The following is a 23,107-nucleotide window of genomic DNA, read 5'->3' as shown; positions in this document are numbered from 1 at the left end:
TCTCAGACATAGTGGGTATTTTGCAACTTTTATTCGTTTTTTTTACTTGTATGATCTCACAGTTCAGTTATTTGTTTAAACTTTTTACCATGTCTTTTATCAACGGTCTGATTTTCTGTTTCTAGTCTTGCATGTCTGATCTCACATAACTTCCCACATATTGATCTTATATGTATGCATTCTCAAATCTGATTTCTAATGGCATACATATCAGATCTCACACATATAATTTTTATCCTATTACCGATCTGATCTCGCATGTCAGATCTTTGATCTCTCATTTCTGATTTCTCACATCTTGCATGTCTGATTTCACATACATCAAAAAATGAATCTCTTACGTTGCACCTGTCTGATCTCACATATCAGATCTCTCTCATGTCTGATCTCACAACTGCTTGATATCTTGCCTGTCTAATCTCATGTCTTCCCTCATGTCTAATCTAATTTCTGTAGTCTTATGTCACACATCTGATCCCGCACATCTAATTTTGATCTTGCATGTCTGATAACTTGCATTGCATTTTTTCCTCTCTCTTCTTTCACATAAACTATAATACCATATTTTTCGGACTATAAGTCGCACCTGAGTATAAGTCGCATCAGTCCAAAAATACGTCATAATGAGGAAAAAAAACATATATAAGTCGCACTGCACTATAAGTCGCATTTATTTAGAACCAAGAGAAAACATTACCATCTCCAGCCGCGAGAGGGCGCTCCTTGTTTTCAGTGTAGACTACAGGAGCACTGAGCAGCACAGAGCGCCCTCTCGCGGCTGGAGATGGTAATGTTTTCTATTGGTTCAAGTCTCTTCGTTCATTTCTCTTGGTTCATGTCAAATTAATTTTGACAAATAAGTCGCACCTGACTATAAGTCGCAGGACCAGCCAAACTATGAAAAAAAGTGCGACTTATAGTCCGGAAAATACGGTAATCAGTTTTAGTTTGCTTAAATATCACACCTCTGAGCTTATCAGCCTTGTTTCTTGCAAGGCCTTCCACTCTGTTCTTTGGGCATCATGAAAGATGCCTGGGAGCGACTGCGACAGTGCATCAGTCCCACTACTGTGCTGTGCCCGGCCGGAGGTGGCACACCCATCCTGGGCCAGGTCTTCCATTTCCTGTGTAGGAGCATCCTTCGAACCTCTTCTCTGGTGGACAAAGATGGAGGTGCACATGTGGATCCCAAAGCCATCACCATAGCCATGGCACAGCAACACCAAAGAGCTCAGGTGGCAAATCCATTTCAGGTCCATTTTACTTTCAATAACTAGATGTAGAGACATCACAGTTGTTTTCATACCCTCCATCCAGGTTCGTTTGGAGGCCTTGTGTCAGATTTCCTCCTTCCTGTCAGAGATGGAGGAAAAGAGCGTCAGCTCTCTGGCGCCTCTTCGTTTTCCAGGCCTCTTGCAGTCAGTGCAGCTGCAGTTCCTCTCTGGCTGCTTTGGTCTGGGAGACCCGATCACGGGCAGTCTAGCGGCACCTAACAACAAGATTCACCATTACACCGTAAGACACACTGATAATGACATGCATTAATTTTTTTTCTTGACTTAAACATCTCCCTTTTAGATTAGGCCTATATTCTCATTGAAGTATGATGTTTGAAATTTTGTTTTGTGTTTAGGCCGGGACTCAGTCGGCTCCTGTCAGTGTTCAGAGGGAGTTACAGTCTGCAGCTCACACGCTGTACCAGCAACTGGTGCGTGTGCTCCGACAGAAAGTGGTGCTAGAGAGAGAACAGGCTGGTGGGTAATGCTTTTTACTCGAGCATGTAGCATTTGTCTAAATGCACACAAATAAAAAATATTTTAGAAACCAGTAAATTTTTTTATTGCCATTTTTACTTTTATATAAATACTTCTTTTTTTTTTTATACTTTTTATGTAAATGCATTTAATTCAAATAATGAAAATGGTACTGATATTTACATATAACTAAATATTTTATAACTGAAATGTTCGACTAATATAATTTGACTTTATTTTTATTTCTTATTTTATTTTTATTAACGAGCAGCTATAAAAAAACAGGGTAAATAACGTTAAAATGATAGTTAACCCAAAAATGAAAATTCTGTCATTAATAACTCACCCTCATGTCGTTCCAAACCGTAAGACCTCAGTATATCTTCTGACACAGTTTAAGATATTTTAGATTTAGTCCAAGAGCTTTCTGTCCCTCCATTGTAAATCTATGTATGGTATACTGTCCATGTCCAGAAAGGTAAGAAAAACATCATCAAAGTAGTCCATGTGACATCAGAGGGTCAGTCAGAATTTGTTGAAGCATCGAAAATACATTTTGGTCCAAAAATAGCAAAAACTACGACTTTATTCAGCATTGTCTTCTCTTCCGTGTCTGTTGTGAGAGAGAGATCAAAACAAAGCAGTTTAGTGATATCCAGTTCGCGAACGAATCATTCGATGTAACCGGATCTTTTTGAACCAGTTCACCAAATCGAACTGAATCATTTGAAAAAGTTTGCGTCTCCAATACGCATTAATCCACAAATGACTTAAGCTGTTAACTTTTTTAATGTGGCTGATACTCCCTCGGAGTTCAAACAAACCACTATCCCGGAGTAATGCATGCACTCAAACAGTACACTGACTGAACTGCTGTGAAGAGAGAACTGAAGATGAACACCGAGCTGAGCCAGAGTATCAATATTGATGTTTATTTTATTTTTACATTTTATTTGTATTTTTCATTGAAAATAATTATTTGTATTTTTCGTAATATTATCATTACCCAGTAATTTAAATAGACATTAGTTTGTGTTATTGCTTTGTGGTTAAAATTTAGTTTGAATATTTTATAGTTTGGCATAGTCTAAGTACTCTTATAATACGGCAGTTTAATTAAGTAGTGATTTAACATAGATTTGTCTAATTTCAGGCTCTTATCAGCACCTGCTGTTAGCTACAGTCTTCGCTCTGAACTTCCACTATCAGCCGGTGGATCTGGTGGTGATAATTAAATGTGGCGTCCTGGAGATCTTGTCCACTCTGACTGATAACACCTGTGTGCTGGTGAACCAGCGCTGGCTGGCCGCCTCCATGTCCGGTCACATGCAGCTCGGTGGGGCGGTGAAGCTGGCCGCTGCCAGACTCCTGCAGATATTTGCCATAGCGGCCAGGTGAGATTATAAAATTGATAATTAAATACAGAACAGAGAACGCCTCCTGTGATATGCTCTCAAATCCTCACATTTCGAAAACTGATGCCTTAGATAATTATGTTCAAATCAGTATTCTTGGTACATCATAATATCACTTTAATGTAACAGTTTTGCATGGTAAAGAAACTCCAAAACATAATTTCATATGGATGTTTTGGTATGAACAAACATCCCGACAGTCAATAAGAGCAACAGTACCTGGCTGCAGACAATCTAGGTTGTACAGCTGCAGTTAAATGAAACCGTGTTTCTCCAGTTCCTGTGAAGAGGCCTTGCCATTGGAAGTGTCCCAGGCTCTCATGGATGTAATGAGCGAGCAGCTGCAGGGATTGTTACACGCAGTCCAGCAGCAGGAGGTGCTAGAGAGGGATTCCACAGAGCACATCCATGAAGAACCTTCCAAACAAGAAAGTCAGTCATTTCAACACAAGATTCAGTGTTTTTATAAACATTCTATATAACACAAGTCATAAACATTACATTTAATCTTATAGTTTTGTCATTGCATATTGACATTTTTTTTTGTACAATTTTTTTTTTTTTTACTAATTACTTTAATTTTATATTATTTATTATTTATTTATCATGCTTAATAATGAGTAGGTAAAATACAAAAAAATAAAATAAATTATATTAGCTTTATTTCTAATGAACTATTTCTTAATTTACATTTAATTGTGATAATAATGATAAATTATAATATATAATAATATATAATATATGTAAAATATTATATTATATATTATAATATATATGTGCTGTCAAACGATTAGTGCTATTTTGAAAATATTTAAATGTATTTACATTTGTATATTTATATACATGTATTTACAGTAATATATAAACATTGCCTATTTTTCTTAAACATATACACGTGCATATATATATATATATATATATATATATATATATATATATATATATATATATATATATATATATATATATATATACATACATAAAAATATACACGATACACCTATTATATGAACAAAAACTTTTATTTTGGATGTGATTTAATCGCAGTTAATTGTTTGACAGCACTATATATATATATATATATATATATATATATATATGTGTGTGTGTGTGTGTGTGTGTGTGTGTGTGTGTATATATATATATATATATATATATATATATATATATATATATATATATATATATATATATATATATATATATATATACACACACACATATATATATATATACAGTTTCTAACTATTATATATATATTTTTGTTTTATTTTAGGTGCATATGTAGTTCGTAGCAGCAGGGTTGTGGAGTCCCAGCTCGCTGACTTTCTAGTCTTCCTAAGACGCATTTTGTCTTTAAGGGTGGCCAAAAGAGTCTCCGCATTTGTCAAGTGGATTGATCCACTTATGACAATAATCTCGTACAAATGCAACTCTGAAAACCCGGGCTTTCACAACCTGCGGACGAAGCTGCTGGCCTTCCATATTCTGGAAGCTCTTCTCCCTGCCTGTTCAGACCCTGTTGTCATGAAACAGGTGAGAAAATAAGTGGTTTAATCAATGCTGGGCACCTGACACTAAATTATTGCTGGACTAAATCTGAGTTTACCATTTCATTTTTGTTTTCAGATTGTTGATCAGTTATTTAGCCTTTTGTCCACATACATGTGGGAGGAACCTTTGGCCCTGAGGAAAAACGTAGAAAAAGAGAGAACTTCGGAGAACTCCAATAGGGTATTTAAACACATCTTTTTCTGTTTGTTGTACAAATTTTACCCAATCGTATTTGTGTCCATGCATTTTAGATTTTGTCTTACTTGTCCCCCAGGACAGCGGAAGTGAAGATGAATGTATTCCTATTGGTGATTTCTCTTTCGACCCTCATAAACTGATCTGTTGTTCTCTGGAGAGCGGGAATGTACTCTCGCATGGCTCTGGGGGGAAGGGGTATGGTTTGGCCACCACTGCTATCACATCTGGATGCTTCATCTGGAAGGTAACAATACAACTGATGTCCCTTGTCTTTTACAGGCTCTGCTTTCTAATGTTTTTTGTCTCCATCTCTTAGTTTTATATCACTAAGGAGAACAGGGGAAATGAAGGGACATGTATCGGAGTGTCCCGATGGCCCATCCGGGACTACAACCATCGCACCACCACAGACATGTGGCTGTACCGGGCCTACAGCGGAAGCCTGTATCACGGTGGAGAGCTGGGCCGAGCTCTGCCCTCCTTCACCCAGGGCGACACCATCACCTGCATCCTAGACATGGAGGCCAGAACCATCTCTTTCGCCAAAAACAACAGGGTCAGTGTGCTTATGACCTTAGTTTGAATGCTTTTCCTGTTACACGCACTGGTTTTAATTTGGTTCTGTGAACGATTACCGTATTTTCCGGACAATAAGTCACACCTTTTTTCATAGTTTGGCTGGTTCTGCGACTTATAATCAGGTGCGACTTATTTATCAAAATTAATTTGACATGAACCGAGAGAAATGAACCAAGAGAAAACATTACCATCTACAGCCGCGTTTATACTGCTGAGTGCTCCTGTAGTCTACCACTGAGCAGCATAGAGCGCCCTCTCGCGGCTGGAGACGGTAATGTTTTCTCTTGGTGCTTGGTTCTAAATAAATGCGACTTATAGTCCAGTGCGACTTATAGTCCGAAAAATACGGTATAAGTGATTAATGTTTTCGACTGACACATTTAATGCAACAAATGCATAGTTTAAATCTGTGATTGGACTATTTTAAAATTCCTATATCTGTATTTCATAGACAAAGATACAATACAAAAAATACTGAAATCCATGTGACTGCAATGTTTTTTTTTTTTTTTTTCTCCAATATCAAAATTTGATATGAATCAACTTTGTCTATGAAATATAGTTGCAGGGATATAGTAACATTTTAAATGGACAAATCACAGATTTAACCTATATGATTTTTTTATTATTATTATTAATGTGAAATGTGGTGTTTTTTGTTTTTTGTTTTTTAACAAGCTAATTTTAACAAAAGTAATTTAAGGTACAATAATATATGGATTTAAAGAACATTTAAAGTTGTAATGAAGTCAAAATTAAGAGCATGATAGATTTAATACTATTTTTAATAAATGTCTACAGTGCTTCTGTGTGCATTATTTTGAAGGAAAAATGTTTGTAAAAGCCCCCCCCCCCCCCCCCCCCCAAAAAAAAAAACTAATTGTGAAAAATTTTATTTTTTTATTCATCAGTTGCATTGGTTGGTTAAGTTATTTCTAAGATGAATACTTTTAAAACTTCAATAAAATCCAAACAACTTACATTAAGTCCTGTATTACATTATTTCTTGCTGAATATTCTGTATAAAATATAATTACGAAGTTATGCACAATGCGACAATATGAAATACAATGCAAACTAATTTTTTGAAATACAATAGCTTAAATTCAAGCTCCATTCACATGGAAAATAATTTTCAAAACAAGAATAATAATGCAAAAACAGTAATAAACCTAAAATGGAAATATATGGGTTAAGCTGAAAAATGAGGTGTTAAAGTTGTTTTTTGTGTAGGAGTCCAAGCTAGCGTTTGAAGGAGTGGATGCCACAGAGCTCTACCCCTGTGTTCTTTTCTACAGCAGCAACCCAGGAGAAAAGGTCAGCCTCTTAAACCTCTACACCACTTTTGTTGGTTAAATTTTTATATTATAATTCTATAATATATTCTAATTCAACTTTTAAAACCCTGTTGTTCTTCGACTGGCCTGTAGGTGGCACTATGTGACCTGCAGATGCGTGGCATGCCCAGCGATCTTCTGCCAGGAGAGCCCTTGTGCAGCCCGAGGGCCACGGTTCTGCTGGAGTCCACCATTCAGCTGCTGAGACGACTGTATGTGAGCGATGACTGGGTTCTACATATCAACCAGCACATGCTGAACAAACTACAGCTCATCAACCCTGTCACGAGAGAGGGACAAGGCAAGATAGGTCGGTTAACTTAACGGTCTGTTAAAACCGTATATAATATAGAATTTGTCCCATTGAGTACTTTTTAGAAAAAGCTTTTTGTAAGAGGTTACTATGCCAGTTGTGATTCAAGGGTTAATATATTTCGTCCTCTGCTAGCAGGTCATGTCAGTAAGGAGTCTGATGAGAAATGTGGGGTGAACAGGGAGCGGGGCTCTGCTTGGGCAGATGTCGGGACGTCGACGGACCACCTCTCTGGCCCAGCGGGGCTCTCTGACGCCCAGCTCAGCGTGTTGTGCACTGAAGTCTGGCCCGTCATGGCCCTGATCGGAGGGGTGGACAGCGGTCTCCGTGCTGGAGGGGCCTGTCTGCACAAACCCAGCGGTCGACCGGCGACTCTGCTCGGGGTCTTGAAAGAGGGAAGCCCATTGGCTAAGCTTCAGTGGGAGGAGACCGATTTTACTGTGAGGTAAGCACACAAATACATATACACAGTATACAGTATTCTTACAGTCAAATAAATGCAGTAATAAAATTATGACATTTTCTATTATAATTCAATGTAATGTATTATGATTATTATTAATAATCAAGGAGACAAAATAAAAATAGCTACTAAGCAAAAATCTGTAAAATATTGCGAATGATGATACAATTAATCGGTTAATATTGCTTGTTTTTTTATTATTAATTCATAATTTTACTTATTTATAATTTAATAATGTTAATTCAATAGTTCCAATGTAATAATAGAAATAAAGGTCAGTAAAAATAATACACAAAATATGCAATAATAGCCATGAATCATTATCACTTTCACATTTGTTTATTACTTTTGTTTTTTCTAAATGACTTAATGTCTGAAACTAAATTAAATTCATTTAAAATTTTGTCATACAATTCTTAGGAAAAATGCTCATTTTTTAGAACAAAGGGTTCAATTTTGGGTGTGTGGGGGCTGGAAAACAATTAAGCGAAAACATATAGCTTGTCAACATTAAGTGCACGTTAGCTTAAGATATTAATAAAATATATTTAATAATATTTGTTTTGCACTTACTGAATTAGATATTTTTCTGTTTTTCTTTTAATAATTTATTATTTTTTTTTATAATGTGTTAATTGTAAAGCAATATTTAGCATCTCTGCTTTTCAAATTGTAAGAAATAAATATATCTAATGTATTTTTTATACATCAGATTTGTTATTTATTACTTTTTATTTTTTTGCAATATGCATACATCTAACAATATTTTATTAGTGGTAGGAACAAAATTTTGTCTGATTAATATTACATTTTATATATATATGTGTGTGTGTGTGTGTGTGTGTGTGTGTGTGTGTGTATATATATAAAGAGAGAGGGGGAGAGGGAGAGGGAGAGGGAGGGATAGATAGATGATAAAATATACAAAACTTTTTTTTTTTTTTTTTAGTAAAATAGTGTAGTGCTTTGTCTTAACGTTCTCCAGCTCTGTCATTAATTTCTATGTTCAGATGACACTGTAATTTTTGTATATTATGTATGTTATACCTGTCTTGTTCTTTTTGCCAGTTGCATGCATCTTTTTTCCTTTTCGATTTCTTCACTTCCCTTTTCTTGTATTGTCTTTTTGTCCCCTTCATTTTTTTCTAATCATGGCATCCTTTCCTTTCCACTCTTTTATTTCTGTCTTGCCCCTTCCGTCTCACTCCTCTCCTCCTCTTCATGTTGCTTGTGACCTGCTGTGGTCCCACTAACCCAAAGCTTCCTGAATTCTTGGTCACCCAGCGACACACCTCTCTCCTCCCTGGAGCCGTGTGACGTCCCCCAGCTGGACATGTCCCGCTGCCGTGGCCTCAAGCCATCCGTGTTGTTCGACCTCCTCCTGATGACCGGCATCTTAGAAGAGCAGGAGCCTCCTCCTGGATTAGCCCAAACATCTGGATTGCCACGAAACCGAATCAGCTCTGAGGGCGGCCCACGTAGCGAGCTGGAGAGACATTTGGATGAGGACATCGTTCGTATTATGATGGACGAAGAGGGAACGAGCTGTCCGGTGAATGAGGACAGAATTAATGTGGAAGAGAGGAGAGCTGAGAACCAAGATGACACGCTCAGATCCCTCATACAGTCAAACGAGGAGCGTGTTGGCGCCCCCTGTCCACCATTACTTGCACCACAACCCAGAGTGGACTTCTTTGCTTTGGAACTGCGAGCAGTCCGCATTTCCTACCTCCTTTTGGGGGCACTAAAATCTCTAGCTGTCATTCTGAGCTGCGGGAAGTTCACCGATCTCCTCCTGGTTCCCAGATCAGATGCAGGGGTCAGTGTAAGTAGCCCCGACCCAGCGAGAGCCTCTGCTGGTGCGGAGGAGAACGCCGAGCTGCGCTCTGTGCTGCAGTTTGTGGTGCGGAGCATGGTGAAGTGGGCCGTCAGATCCTGTCCAATCAAACAGGCCATGGCTTTATCAGACCTCGAGAGGGCCCAGATCATCATCTTTAAAGGAGCGCTGAACAGACTGCACGAGGATGGAAGCAAAGAACACAAAGGTCTGGAGCTTTGGCAGCAACATGTGAACAATACAGTTGTTTACAACCTTTACTGTTGAATAATAATAATTCAACTTTTTTACTTAATGATTCAGTAATTAATGTAATTTTATTATTTTAATTCATTTTAATTAGTTATTTATTATACATATTATAATAGCTGTTAATTTAATTATTAATATAATAATTGTATAGTTTTAATCTAATGATTTAATGTGTTATAGTTTTTAATAGGAAAAAGGCAAAAAAAAAATATAAAATTATAAATTATCAATATTACTACTTTTTTAAATTATTTATTTATAAATTAATAAATTTAATTTAATAATTTCAATATGATATTAAAATATAACAAAAAGAAAGGCAAAGGTTGGTAAAATAATAATTCCCAAAATATACAAAAATAATAATCATCATTACCTTCAAATTATTATTATTACTTTAGTTTATTTTTATACACTTAATATAATTTCATAATTTAATAAACAGCATTATACTTAATATAGTTTAATAATTCTTTTAATACAAAAAAGTAATTTCTTCTTCTTATTATTATTATTATTATTATTATTATTAATAATATTGTATTTCATATAGCTTAGAAAGGCAACCGTCTAGAAAAATAGAAAAATTTATTATTATTACTAATGTTTATTTGTTTTAAATGTATTAATATCATTTACTAACTTTTAATTTTAACCTTTAAAAAACGAAAATCTGACACTAACTCATGATCATTAGTTTATTTTTACATTGCTTAATATATTTAATAGTTTAATTTAGTAACTTTAATATAATAATTTAATAGTAGTAGCATTTAAAGTATCTTAGAAAGGAAAAAAAACATAATAATAGCTACTTCTACTACTAATAATAATATTTGCATCGACTTTTAATGTAATATTTGTTTGTTTTTTTGTATATGAATTAATTTGACTCTGTCGTGTCTGTGTACACAGATTCAGGAGGTCACTCGTCCTCTCAGCCCGTGTCCAAATCCTCCAGTTCAGTCTCGCTTTACAGCAACGGCTCTGAAGGCACCGCCATCTTCGGCCAATCAGCTTCACCCTCCACCAATGACCTCACATCCTCGCTCCTCACCGCCCTGCAGGCTGATGGCCTGGAGAACTTTAACCCTTTTCTTCCCATCAGCCTGCTACAGTGAGTTTCTCTTTCATCCAAGCCCAATTATTAATATTTAAAGAGTGTATTATAAAAGAGTCTATCAATCAGTGAAGTAATTATAAAGTACAATGGAGTAATGCCATTGTGTTATAACATCTGAGGAGTCATTTATCTGGCAAGTAATATGTGTACAGTTTTTAATAACTGTAATAGTCAATGTCAATTTGAAAGAAAGGGACCTGAGACAAGGGTCTCACACACACACACACACACACACACACACACACACACACACACACGGTAAACTCTCTGACATGCCTGGATATTTTCACTCCAGATCGGCATCAACTGAGACACACACTCACACCCAGGTTACTGAGAGTGTGGGTGAGAATACAGGTGAGTGTGTGTGTAAATCCGTGCCTGTGTGTGTTATAAACTCATAAACACATGCTCCTCTTAACCTCAGGCGTCTGAGCATGGCCTAATGACACGAGGGTGATTAACACACACTCAAGCTGAAGGTTCGCTCTAGAACAGGTGCTAGCGGTTCTCTTGTGTCTGTGTGTGCATGTGTGTGTGGCTGGGCTCCTCTAGGCGGATGGTGCTGGCACGGTTTCCCACATTGGCAGGTCTCGTCCACAGTCCGGTTCTGCCCCCCGGGCTCAGCCTGACGAGCTCGGCCTCCTGTGAGGGCTTCACTGAGCAGCAGACCAGCTTCCTGGAGCCCTGCGGTCAGACCAGGACCCCCGTGGGTAAGACGTCCAGACAGACTCTAGAATACAAGAATGTTTTATAAACCCGATGTTAAGGTCGGTTTATGTAGCATCAGGTGGGAGCACTTGAGAAATGTAACTCCTTAACTTAACCATGACACCTGTGCATGTTTTACACTTGAGTCTTGCTTTGGAAGGCTTTTTGGGTTTGTTGCATACTGTACTCACTGATTGCAAAAATGTTTTTGGCTTTTTTGTGCATCTTTACACCCTGTTGAATCGCACCTTGAATCTCACAATGAATTTCCAAGTTTATTTTATAAAAAATATTTTTTATACACTGGGGTCCAAAACTTGAACACTTGTGGGGAAAAAACAACATTTTTTTTTTTTTAATTATTATTATATTTTTATATTGCTATTGATAATTTTATTATCAGATGTCAATCTGTGTGGAAGACTGACATCTGTGAAAAAATACAGATAATAAGCTTTATTAGATTAAATAAATTATTTAAAAACATTATATTCACCTGACTGACTGCATCAGTCAGCCCAGTCAATATACATTCTGACGCATCACTGAATATTTAAATTTCTGTCCTTCAGAACAGCCCCAAATGTTTGTCCCAGTGCGCTTGCTTGAGATGGGCTTCTCAATGAGACACATCTACAGGGCCATGGAGGCAGCAGGTACCAGACAGACTCATTCTTACCTGCTAAAGGGGACAATCATGTTACAATGCTTTATGGAATTTTATTAAAGATTAAGAAACCAATGATGGCTAAAAAGAGCTGGATAATTCTGTTGAGTTTTGTACTTTTAATTATTGTATTTATTTCTTTTGTCTCTAATGATGCTGTTATTACAGTAGATACACTCATTACACTTCCCTGTGAGATCCTGCTTCAATTCACCCCTCACTGTTTTCCCCAATAAAACACTCAGATGAATCATGGGAAATATTAGAGGAGCGTGCATGAAGTCTCGTTTTCTGTTATGAATGCTCAGTTCACCGTTCAACACAGTTCAGCTTATTTATATAAATATTTTGTATGTATTTGAAATAATCATTGCATTGCATACTTACATTTTCTTAAACATTATAGATATACAAAAATACAATTGTATATTTATTTTTTGTAAGTAAAGACAACTTTAAAAAAAAGCCAATTTTTTTTTTTTTTTTTTAATCTATCAGTACTGAATTCAGAATTATTTTTTCCCCTCAGACTACTGAGTTTACAAAATGCAATTTGTTTTTTTTTTGTCTCTTTTTTTTCCGCAATTGAGCTTATATCCAACAATTTTTACAAAAATATTATTATTTTATTTCGGAGCTATATCATTAAATTTAGCAATTCTGAAATTGTCCTGGAATAAACAAATTTTAAAAAAGACAGAATTGTAAGATACTAAGATATATAAATATAACTGTGAGAAAAAAAGTCTGAAACGTGAGATAAAAAATGCTTTTTTTTTAATCTCATGGCAGAAACAATCTTCCATAGATATATAGTTTAATCAGTTCTGTATTAAAGTTTCCTTCAATATCTTGTCCAACAAGTCTGCTTCCATAGAAAAACTAAAGTAATCCAGACAGTCACTTTATATACAAGTTTCAAGCATTTTTCATACACTTCGGACCAAAAGGATTTTAAGATCACAAGAAACTTTAATTCAGTCAGGTGTGTATTAACGGTGTTTTCCCTGACCTCCCTCTCTCAGGGGTCACTGGAGAGATGGACTCACGCACCATCGAGGTGCTGGCCAGCTGGATGCTGGAACATCCCATCACAGGAGAGGGCTCATCTGTAGGGGGCGCCACTGATACGTCCTCATCTGAAGGGCCAGAGACGGTCCAGTGCCCTGAGTCTCCAGCTCCTCTCACCCTACAGGAGAGCAGAGAACCCTGCGAGAGGTGAATTCATCATGCATACACGATGCTTTTTTGAGTGTTTTGAGTCCTAACCAACCAATTTCATGTTTGCAAGATCACAATGATCTACAAAATTTCCTAAAAACTCATATACAAGAGAGCACACTGCAAGGAGAATTGTATCCCAGAGTGGTCTCATTTCCATTTATCCTTTGTGTGTTTTCCAGTCTGTTGGCAGGTTTGGACTTGGTGGAGAGAGAGAACTTCTTAGATGTTCACCTCACCAGGAACAGACCCCCACCTGCACGGAGGCAGCGGTCCGGAGTAACTCAGAGAACATCTTTCAGGAGAGCCGGTCAGAATCACACACAGTATGGTTTCTTATTAATTCAGCAAGGATGAGTTTGCTCACCTTACTGGCTGGTTTCAGACTCCCCGTCGCCCAGTCCTGTCCCACCGCTGTACGCACAGGACGTGGGAGTGGCAGAGTGGCCAGAGCGGGCCGAAACGCACCCGTTTGCTGCTGAAGACGACTCCGAGCTGGGCTACATGGATGATCCGTACCAGGAAGAGCCGTATGAGGAGCTGCTCACCCCAGAGTTCATCACCTCTGAGAGGGACACGCTGTGGATGGTAGAGGTACTGGAGACGCTATCTGTCTATCGTTTTATCTGTTGTTTTTCTGTCTATTTTTTAAATCTACCATTCTATCGTTCTATCATTTTATATATCTATCTATTGGTCTCTCTGTCTGCATGTCGTTCTGTCTGCCTTTTGTTCTGTTGTTGTATCTACCATTCTGTCATTCCCTCTGTTTATCATTCTGTTGTCATTGGTCTTTAATTCGTGCTGTTTTTCTCTCATTCTGTCATTCATTCTATTTTTCTATTGTTCTATCATTTGTTCTACATTTTAGTGTTCTTTCATACTCTCTATTCCTTAATCATTCTGTCATTTAATTTTCTATCGTTTTGTCCTCAATTTTTTCTTTTTGTCATTCTTTCTAGATTTCCATCGTTCTGCCATTTGTTCTTTTTTTCTCTCATTCTTTCATGTGTTCTATTTTTCTATTGTTCTCTCGTTACTTGTATTTTCCTATTGTTCTATGTTGTTCTTTTGTTCTTTAATTCTTTATTTCTATTGTTCTGTCATTTGTTTTCTATTTTTTATCGTTCTGTCATTTCTGTTTTCATCTCGTTCTCTCATATGTTCTATTTTTCTCTCATTCTTTCATTCCATTTTTCCATTGTTTTCATTAATTCTGTATTTCAATCATTCTGTCACTCATTGTATTGTTCTTTCATTCTATCATTTTTTTTAACGTTTTTAATGATCTTTTATTCATAAATTTTTTTTATAGTTCTGGTTTTCATTTCTTTTTTTTGTCCTTCATTCTATCTTTCCATCATTCTGTCTTTTTTATTGTTCTGTCATTTGTTCTATTTTCCTCATTCTTTCCTTGATCCCTTTTTTTTCTGTAATTCTCTATTTTTCTTTCATTCTGTCATTCTTTTTTTTCTTCTTTTCTTCTTTCATTCGCTCTATTTTTCTCTCGTTCTTTCATACGTTCTATTTCTCTCTCACTTTGTCATTCAGTCTTTCTGTCTACTGTGTGAGTCATATTATCGTTGCCTATCGTTTTGTATTTGTTTTCTGATTTATTCTCCCATTCTGTCTGAATACTGTTGTTTGTTTCATCATTCTGGCTGTTTTGCTTTTCATATTATTTGTCGGTTTATGAGTGTATTTTTCATTGCTCTCTCAGGGAAGAGATGAGCCCCCGGATCCTCATGAGATGGTGGAGTGTGAGCTGTGTAACACACTCACCCTGCAGTTCAACAACCACATGAAGCGTCACCACCCGGGCTGCGGTCAGAGCGCCGGTCGCCGTGGTTACCGCAGCAACGGAGCCTACGTGGACGGCTGGTTCGGAGGGGAATGCGGATCAGGCAGCCCGTACTACCTCCTGTGCACTGCATGCAGGGAAAAGTACCTAGCCTCCAACCTGGGGGTTATGAGCTCCAAACAGGACAGGTGAAGATGAAGAAACGGTCAACATGCTGTAGCCTTTGACTTCTTTGCTATATAACAACCCAGATGTTGTTTTTCCAGCGCAAGAGGTTTGGCGTCTGATCTGATTGGTCAGTTAGATGGTACATCAGAAGGTATTTGTGCAGAACCAGCACTATCCATTTTAATAAATGAATGTGTAATGATTTGAATGTCTCTGTATTAGATGAATGGGATCTAGGTAACCAGGAAGACTCGGATTCAGACAGGCTTACAGGTTTGGAGGACTTTGGGATTCTTCTGAGGCCTTTGGGTCTGAGTGAGAAGAAGCCCGTGCCCAACCCAATCCCCTTCACTGAACACGACCCGCTCGGAGCCCTTGTTAGTGGTTCGGTCAGCAGCGCCAACAACCTGCTCTACAAAGGTAATGTTCTCCCTTTGTTTCATGTTTCCTATAAGAGCTTTCCAAAAAATCGGAGTGAAATGCAGCAGGTTGTGGTTTTATTTTTGTGTGTAGGTGTTGTCAGCACCGAGCTGAAGAGCTCCTCGGTTCCTCTGAGTCTCGGGGAGCAGGCAGCATCCCTGCGGGAGCCCCAGGAGAGACTGTTGGCTCTGAGGAGAGTCACCTCCACCGCTCAGATCCTGCTGGCCTACAGTATAGTGATAAGAGCGCTCTCACAGACGTCCACCAGGTAACAACCACTCACACCGGACTTCCCTCATCGAGTCTGACATGTCATGCTGTGATGGATCCATCAATGTCTGACTGACCTGCACAGAATCGAAGCCTTGCAGGACTCCATTATTCACCCATCAGCATCACACTCATTAGTCACATGTGTTACCCTTCCCTTGGCCATTTCATTATATTTGACTAATTTGTTCATTCTTTTAATACATTTTACTTTATTTAAAACCATTTAGCAAAATCCTTACAGATTTTCCTTGCCTTGTCAGAAAATTAACTCCTTCACACAAATCCAGTATTATATATGTATAAAATACATATATAATAATGACTGATTTATGCATATGTTTATTTTATTTATTATTTATAAAAAAAAATTGTCCTCGTAATCTGAAATGAATTTTTGTGTATATGGTGCACTTCTCCAGTCATGTAGCCAGTTTAAACCCGACTCTTTTTTTATAACCCACTGCAAGCCCTTAATTTTGTATTATTATTATTTTTTTTGATAATCCATATCGATGTACAAATTTACACACTGTGTGTCTGTCACCATGTGTTTCAGTTGTTCAGTGTGTAATCAGTCCAGTGGTCTGGAGGCTCTGGGTCTGGCTGACATCCGTATCCTGGTGCGGCTGATGTGTCTGGCAGCGGGGGGGCGTGTCCACACAGGCGTGGGCCAGCAGGGAATCGGGCGTGGCTCTGTGAATGATCGCACAGGCTCCGCCTTCCTATCTTTCCTCAGCTCTGCTATCGGCAGTTTAGTGTCTCACAGTCCTGCTGCCTACAGAGAGTTAGTGGACATCTGCACTCAGGTAAACTCTCTCTCTCTCTCTCTCTCTCTCTCTCTCTCTCTCTCTGTCTCCCCTCCCTCCCAACCGTCTTTCTTGTCTCCTCTACTAATGTTTCTCACCTCATTATCCTTGCTATGCTCTTCATCATTCTCTCCCTTCAGCTCATTTAATCATCCTGTCTTCCGTGTAATCATGCTGTCTCACCTGCATGTCCTTCCTCTCAGGATCTCATGGCAGCAGCTACAGGGATGAACATCAGCGCTATCACCGATCCGCAGCAGAGGATGAGGCAAAGCTCCGCCCTCAAGGGGGCGCCACAGGAGCTGAGAGAACTGACCCCGCCCACCTTCCTGGTCACACAGAGTCTGGTGTCCCTCCTGACGGAGAAAGGCGTTCGATACCGTTATAATGTGCAAAGAAGCGATTCCACTGAATCAAAGGGTAAAGAATTTCTCAAAATGGTACACATTTTAAATGTTTTAGTTTAATTTAGACCAGCGATTTCCGCACTTTGTCATCCAAACCCCTTAGACCTGAAATATTTTAAGTGATTTGTTTTGTAATTTTTTTATTTATTATTATTATTATAATTGTTTTTATAATAGCTAATGATCACATGACATAACATATAATACTTGTCATATTTATAAATGTAATACTTATAAATATTACATTTTAAATATTAAAATATGAAATATTAATAAATAATATTGATACTAATAATTCGTTTTAATAATTAAGTGTTTACATTTTATTATTACATTTACAATTGTTTTTTTTTTCTTTATACGCTTTTTATAAATCCAACTGTCATGGAAATCCTGGAAGCATCAGGATATTTTTATTTATTTGTCAAGATTCTAAAAATAAATAAAATATTGATATTTTATGTCACTATCATAGAAAACCTGTAAGTTTCAGGATATTTTTAATTGTTTTCATTTTTATTGTTTCATTCTTTATTAGTTTTTATTAACTTTTAATAAATCTCACTGTCATGAGGTACAAGTAATTTTTTTATTTGGTTTGTTTAAACTGTTTATTGAAGTATCAGAAAATTTTACACTGCGATTACCAGGTCTGGAAATCATGAAAAGGAAATGTCTATAATGAATCAAATTTATTTCTTATCTTATATCTTCTCTTACCTTTTCTTCTCTTAGCTTATCTCTAAAATATGTCATTGGTTAGAAGTTGTTCCTTAAGAATGCAATGTCTAAACAAATAAATAAATAAATTAATAACCAGTAATCATGATTGGCTGGAAAACTTCCAGTATGGAAAAGTTATGGACAGTGGTCAAGGGTTTTGGGGACCCTGCTGATTTTAATTCTAGTGACTCACTTAGGTATCCATATATAATTTTTAAATGGCAGTTAATGATCTGGAACTAACTTATCCTAATTAACTCTGCACGTGATTGGACAGAAGGCGGAAGCCCTCCACCCTCAGGTCCCCCTCACTCTCAAGCGGGAGTGCGGGTCGGGCCGTTGGAGCTGGCTAATGCGCTCGCTGCCTGTGCCCTGTCGGCCAGGCTGACCAGCAGACACCGACAGTGGGCGGCACAACAGCTGGTCCAGGCCTTGGCGGTCTCTGAGAAAGACAACCCTGTCAGACCCCAGACATACAGCGACATGGCCGGAGATCTGCGCAAGTGTCCCATCAAGAAGCTGGAAGGACATCTGAACAGGGTAAAGAGGATGTAGATGCAATGTCTTGCAAGCCTCCTTCTCTCTCTCTCTCTCTCTATGTCTTGGCTTGTTCCTGATTGGCTGCTGTGTTTGTAGGTGAGCAGCTGCAGCTGGAATTCAGAACAAGGTCTGTTGGCCACCGGCTCACAGGACGGGACTGTTCGACTGTGGGCCGTAACGCCGAACACAGCAGAACTGCAGCACACACACACCTGCAGCGTCAGGTGAGACTCCCTGCCTTTTTCTCTTTGATTAGGAAAGAGAGAAATTCCAGATGCTTCCTAGGTCCGTCGGGAAATAATTTTTCTGTTGAATGAGACACTTTGGATGCTGACAGATGTGTGTTTGTGTGTGGTCTCTGCAGTGAGGATGCTCAGAGCTCAGATGGTTCAATGGGATCTCATCTGCTGTCCGCCGTATCGTGGAGCGCAGGGGGAACTCTACTGGCCGCCTTCCAGAACAAACTCATCAACATCTGGACTGTCAATGGTCAGACCAGCATCCTGCTGCCACACACAGCACCAAATCTTCTATGTAATCGAATGGGCATACAGTAATTTATAACTGATTGTAAGCGCAAGTAAACGTAAAGACAATATGACTGCAAAATTATCTCTATTTACTTATTAAGGGCCGTTTCATAGTCAACGCATCTGTACGCATACGCGTCCCCGAGGCTACTCATCGTTACACTTCGGCTGCCATTATGCGTCGGTGCGTAGCCAAATGTGTCGTCCTAGTTTTTGATACGCGACGCGCCGATTCACGCAATACTATGCATTGTCGGTAGGGGCGACATTGCAAGTATTGTACATTAATTCAAGTACATTGTGTTTACAGAAGAAGAAGGTTTGAATACAATGGCGGGCGAAGAGGAAAAATTATGCAAACTTATACGTATTCATCCACATTTATACGATAGTTCATCAGCAACAGAATACACTCCTCTTCAGTTGCCATTGTGATCTGAATATCACGCGACCCGACTCTACTAATATCACCCGACTCTACTACCCCCTGTTGCGTGAGCGGTGTATTGCATACACGCATCACCCGTGACGCTTGCGTTCACTGTTTAGACTATGAAAGGGAGCGCGTCGCTCGCTCGCGTTGCTTGCTTGCGTTTCTCGCGTTGACTATGAAACGGCCCTAATTGTTTCTGGACTTATTGTGCGCAATACATCAGTGCATGTTATTCTGAAGAATTTTTTTTTTACCATAATCTTGCATCAAAAAACTTTATTTGCTTCTGGTTGTGTTATAGAAGCACCTTTTAAGACTTTCTTTCCTGTAGGTACTCAGGCACACATCGAGGCTCAGTCCTCCTGGGTCACTGCACTCTCGTGGGTTCAGACCTCCACTCCGTTCCTCAGTCCTGAAGCCTGCAGCCAGGTCAGCGCTCCTGAGAGTCTGCTGGTGGGCCGGCTGGATGGCTCCCTCTGCTGGCTGGAGGTCACAGACGACTTGAGGGTGGAGCGAACAGAGCTCACTCACTGCTACAGGAAAGAAGGTTAGTCCTTAAATGTGCTGAAGATGTTTTAATGTGTGTTCTTGAATTCAGTGGTGAATGACTGTCGCTGTGTTTTTCAGCACCTCAGTGTCTGGCCTGGTACAGTGTTGAAAAACCCTTTGCTGTGGGCTATCCCGATGGCAAAATTCTACTAGCAACAGCTGAGAGCTACGAAATCGAGCCGCCTGTTCTGCTAACAGCATTTCCTGTGAGTATGGAGTCCTCAAAACAAAGACAAACACTTCATTCGCCAATAATGATGGTCTGGTTAGTGAATAAAATCATTTATGTGGACTAATTGAAATTGTTTGTTTGGAAGATAGGAATAGGGATAGGAATCATAAGCAACACTATATTTTATTTTCTTAATCAAAATTGGCATAAAATATAATAAGTAAATTAATATAATTTAATAAGTGATGGTGATGAACAGTAATATTCATTATATTATTATCAAAAAAATAAATAAATATATATATATATATATATATATATATATATATATATATATATATATATATATATATATATATATATATATATATTTACTTTTTAAATATTACTAATAATATTAATATTGATAATAATTATATATTTTAATTATTATATAATGCTTTTATTCAGCAAAGGTGCATTAAATTGATCAAAAGTTATGGTAAATACATTTATAATGTTATGAAAGATTTGCATTTCAGATAAATCTATTGTTACATAAATAATTATTTGCTAAAATATTAAGCAACTCAGCTCTTTTCAGCAGTTGTTATAATAATAATAATTAATATGTTTCTTTATCTCAAATTCAGCATATTAAAATGATTTCTGAAGGATCATGTGACACTAAAAGAAAAAACTGGAGTAATGATGCTGAAAATTCAGCTTTGATCACAGAAATAAATTACATTTAAAATATATTCAAATAGAAAAAAGTTATTTTAAATCTCAGTCGTGTTTCTACTGTACCTTTGTCTTGATAAAAATAAGAGAATTCCTTCAAAAACATACAAAATCTTGCCACCCATAAACTTTTCATTACAAAATACATTTGTTGTCATTCGATGAAATGCAACATGGAGACTTTGGGGAAACTTTTCAATGATGACCTGAACAAACCAGATGAACTGAATTAGTGAAATGAATTTGGTTTCTTCACACATTTCAGACAGATTGAAACTGAACACATACTTTGACGCAAATGAACCCATATATTTTGAGAGTGACATGCTTTTATGTTGACAGGAGAGTGTGAGTGCGCTCCGGTGGGACCCTACCGGTCATCTGCTGCTGTCTGTGGGCCGCTCTGAGGTGGTGAAGATCTGGGGTCGTGCCAGCGGTGCGTGGGTCACCCTCCACTCTCTGTTCCACATGGGCACAGTCAACACGGCCGAGTGGTGCCCTCTGCCCGGCAGAGGACCGGAGCCTCGTCTTATGATGGCAGTGTGAGTGTGCCATATGCTTAATAGTCATTACAGCGATTTTCAGAGCCAGATTCACTCATTTCATGTAGAAATCCTAAAATGGCATTGAAATGGAAATAGAAACCAGTGTTATTTTATAGTATCATTGAGATGCTATTACAGTTTTTGTAATTTTGTTCAGTCCCTCCAGAAAAACGCGATTATGTGATCGCGTGATTTAATGCATAATCAGCCAAGGGCTGCATATTTATGCGGGGGTCACATTTTTTCAAATTCGCCGCACTTTCGCCACATAAATTGCCGATTTCAGGAAGCAAAATATGCGGAGGTAGCATGATTTCATAATAATAATAATTTTTGTTGCAAAAAAGTCACATATATCTTAGCAGAAAGTTGAGAAATGTTGCGTTTACTTCAAACAAGTAAATCACCATTATTTCCCAATGGGAACCTTATGAAGTGACGTAATTGCGCGACGTGAACATCATCTGTGAAGCCCGCGGTGTCATTCAAGACCGTGCGAAGCAGTTACCCGGTGTGTTACATGACAGTGGGGGCAAATTATTTTGACAGAGGGATGAGGATGGCGAATGATAGGCCAGTGTTAAAGGCTATGCAGTTAGTTTTCGTTTTCACAGTGGACTGTTGTAGTTTCATTCAGAAGTTGATGCACCTCTACAGTTGTAAGATTGTACTTTTTTGTTACAGAATAGTACCAAAACCTTACAGTTGTAATATCAGTAGTATGTAAAATAATTTACGTAGCAGTAAGATTGCACTTTGCAATTCCTGTAAAACAGCATTTGTATATTTGTGTGTATATTTTATTTGTATTCATTTTTACAGAAGTAGTTGATTATTCCTTTTGTAAAGCTAGAGAACTTGACTGACTCAATGTTTTGTAAGTTTGAGCCATGTGTTAAGGTCTGAAATAAAACAGAATGAGAACTTAAATATTCTGTGATTTAGTATGCTTGCTTATCATAGGAAGTCATAAGAAATGACTCATTACAGTAAGGTAATAGCCTAGTGAGAACAGAGTGTTGGGGGTCACCTTTTTTTCTCTTTTTCATCAAACCGCAGTTTTTGCAAGTTCCCACAATTTCATCGCATAAGATTGCAAAAATATCCCGCATATTCCATCGCATTTTTTAAGAAACCTGCCGCAAAATCAAGCATTTTTGCCCGCAACAATCATAAAAATAATCAGTGTTTTCTGGAGGGACTGTTTGTTGTGTGTTTTTGTTGTTTTTAAATGTTTGTATAGTTTTAATTATTATATTTTTTTAATTATTTTTTCCCTATTTTAATTATTTATTATAAATTTATTATAAATTTTTAATATTATATTTCATTAAGGAATTTTATTAATTTTTTTGCCAGGTATAATAATCCAGATAGCAACATATTTTCTTTCAATACTAAAACAGAGTGTAACCAAATATATATATATAAAAAAAAAAAAAAAAAATATATATATATATATATATATATATATATATATATATATATATATATATATATATATATATATATATATATATAGACAACTCAAAACAATACAATTTAATAATGTAGTAAAATACACAGGTAAATTGTTCATAATAAAACCTGTGA

At 37.5% G+C, this 23,107-nt stretch overlaps 1 protein-coding gene across 3 annotated transcripts in view; it reads left to right on the top strand.

Annotated features, from left to right (window-relative positions):
- LOC113038877 (probable E3 ubiquitin-protein ligase HERC1) overlaps positions 1 to 23,107 on the top strand; it is a 63,423-nt gene that overhangs the window by 24,929 nt on the left and 15,387 nt on the right. For 2 of the 3 annotated variants that reach the window (XM_026196641.1, XM_026196639.1), the window contains exons 26-56: positions 997 to 1,235; positions 1,318 to 1,515; positions 1,634 to 1,754; positions 2,908 to 3,148; positions 3,447 to 3,601; positions 4,446 to 4,705; positions 4,799 to 4,903; positions 4,998 to 5,165; positions 5,238 to 5,477; positions 6,734 to 6,817; positions 6,931 to 7,147; positions 7,286 to 7,595; positions 8,874 to 9,658; positions 10,618 to 10,819; positions 11,381 to 11,538; positions 12,109 to 12,192; positions 13,229 to 13,421; positions 13,607 to 13,734; positions 13,810 to 14,018; positions 15,145 to 15,413; positions 15,492 to 15,544; positions 15,616 to 15,813; positions 15,907 to 16,081; positions 16,643 to 16,892; positions 17,096 to 17,312; positions 18,300 to 18,562; positions 18,659 to 18,786; positions 18,927 to 19,051; positions 19,857 to 20,072; positions 20,153 to 20,280; positions 21,312 to 21,511. In XM_026196641.1, coding sequence (XP_026052426.1) covers positions 997 to 1,235; positions 1,318 to 1,515; positions 1,634 to 1,754; positions 2,908 to 3,148; positions 3,447 to 3,601; positions 4,446 to 4,705; positions 4,799 to 4,903; positions 4,998 to 5,165; positions 5,238 to 5,477; positions 6,734 to 6,817; positions 6,931 to 7,147; positions 7,286 to 7,595; positions 8,874 to 9,658; positions 10,618 to 10,819; positions 11,381 to 11,538; positions 12,109 to 12,192; positions 13,229 to 13,421; positions 13,607 to 13,734; positions 13,810 to 14,018; positions 15,145 to 15,413; positions 15,492 to 15,544; positions 15,616 to 15,813; positions 15,907 to 16,081; positions 16,643 to 16,892; positions 17,096 to 17,312; positions 18,300 to 18,562; positions 18,659 to 18,786; positions 18,927 to 19,051; positions 19,857 to 20,072; positions 20,153 to 20,280; positions 21,312 to 21,511 — 6,319 coding nt within the window. Of the gene's footprint in view, positions 1 to 996; positions 1,236 to 1,317; positions 1,516 to 1,633; positions 1,755 to 2,907; positions 3,149 to 3,446; positions 3,602 to 4,445; positions 4,706 to 4,798; positions 4,904 to 4,997; positions 5,166 to 5,237; positions 5,478 to 6,733; positions 6,818 to 6,930; positions 7,148 to 7,285; positions 7,596 to 8,873; positions 9,659 to 10,617; positions 10,820 to 11,120; positions 11,183 to 11,380; positions 11,539 to 12,108; positions 12,193 to 13,228; positions 13,422 to 13,606; positions 13,735 to 13,809; positions 14,019 to 15,144; positions 15,414 to 15,491; positions 15,545 to 15,615; positions 15,814 to 15,906; positions 16,082 to 16,642; positions 16,893 to 17,095; positions 17,313 to 18,299; positions 18,563 to 18,658; positions 18,787 to 18,926; positions 19,097 to 19,856; positions 20,073 to 20,152; positions 20,281 to 21,311; positions 21,512 to 23,107 lie in introns of all 3 variants that reach the window. The other variant, XM_026196640.1, reaches the window with a different exon arrangement.

Source organism: Carassius auratus, chromosome 21 (assembly GCF_003368295.1).
Source record: "Carassius auratus strain Wakin chromosome 21, ASM336829v1, whole genome shotgun sequence".
Lineage (NCBI taxonomy): Eukaryota > Metazoa > Chordata > Actinopteri > Cypriniformes > Cyprinidae > Carassius > Carassius auratus.
The sequence above is the reverse complement of the archived record's forward strand: the minus strand, read 5'-3'. Positions and strand labels throughout refer to the sequence as shown.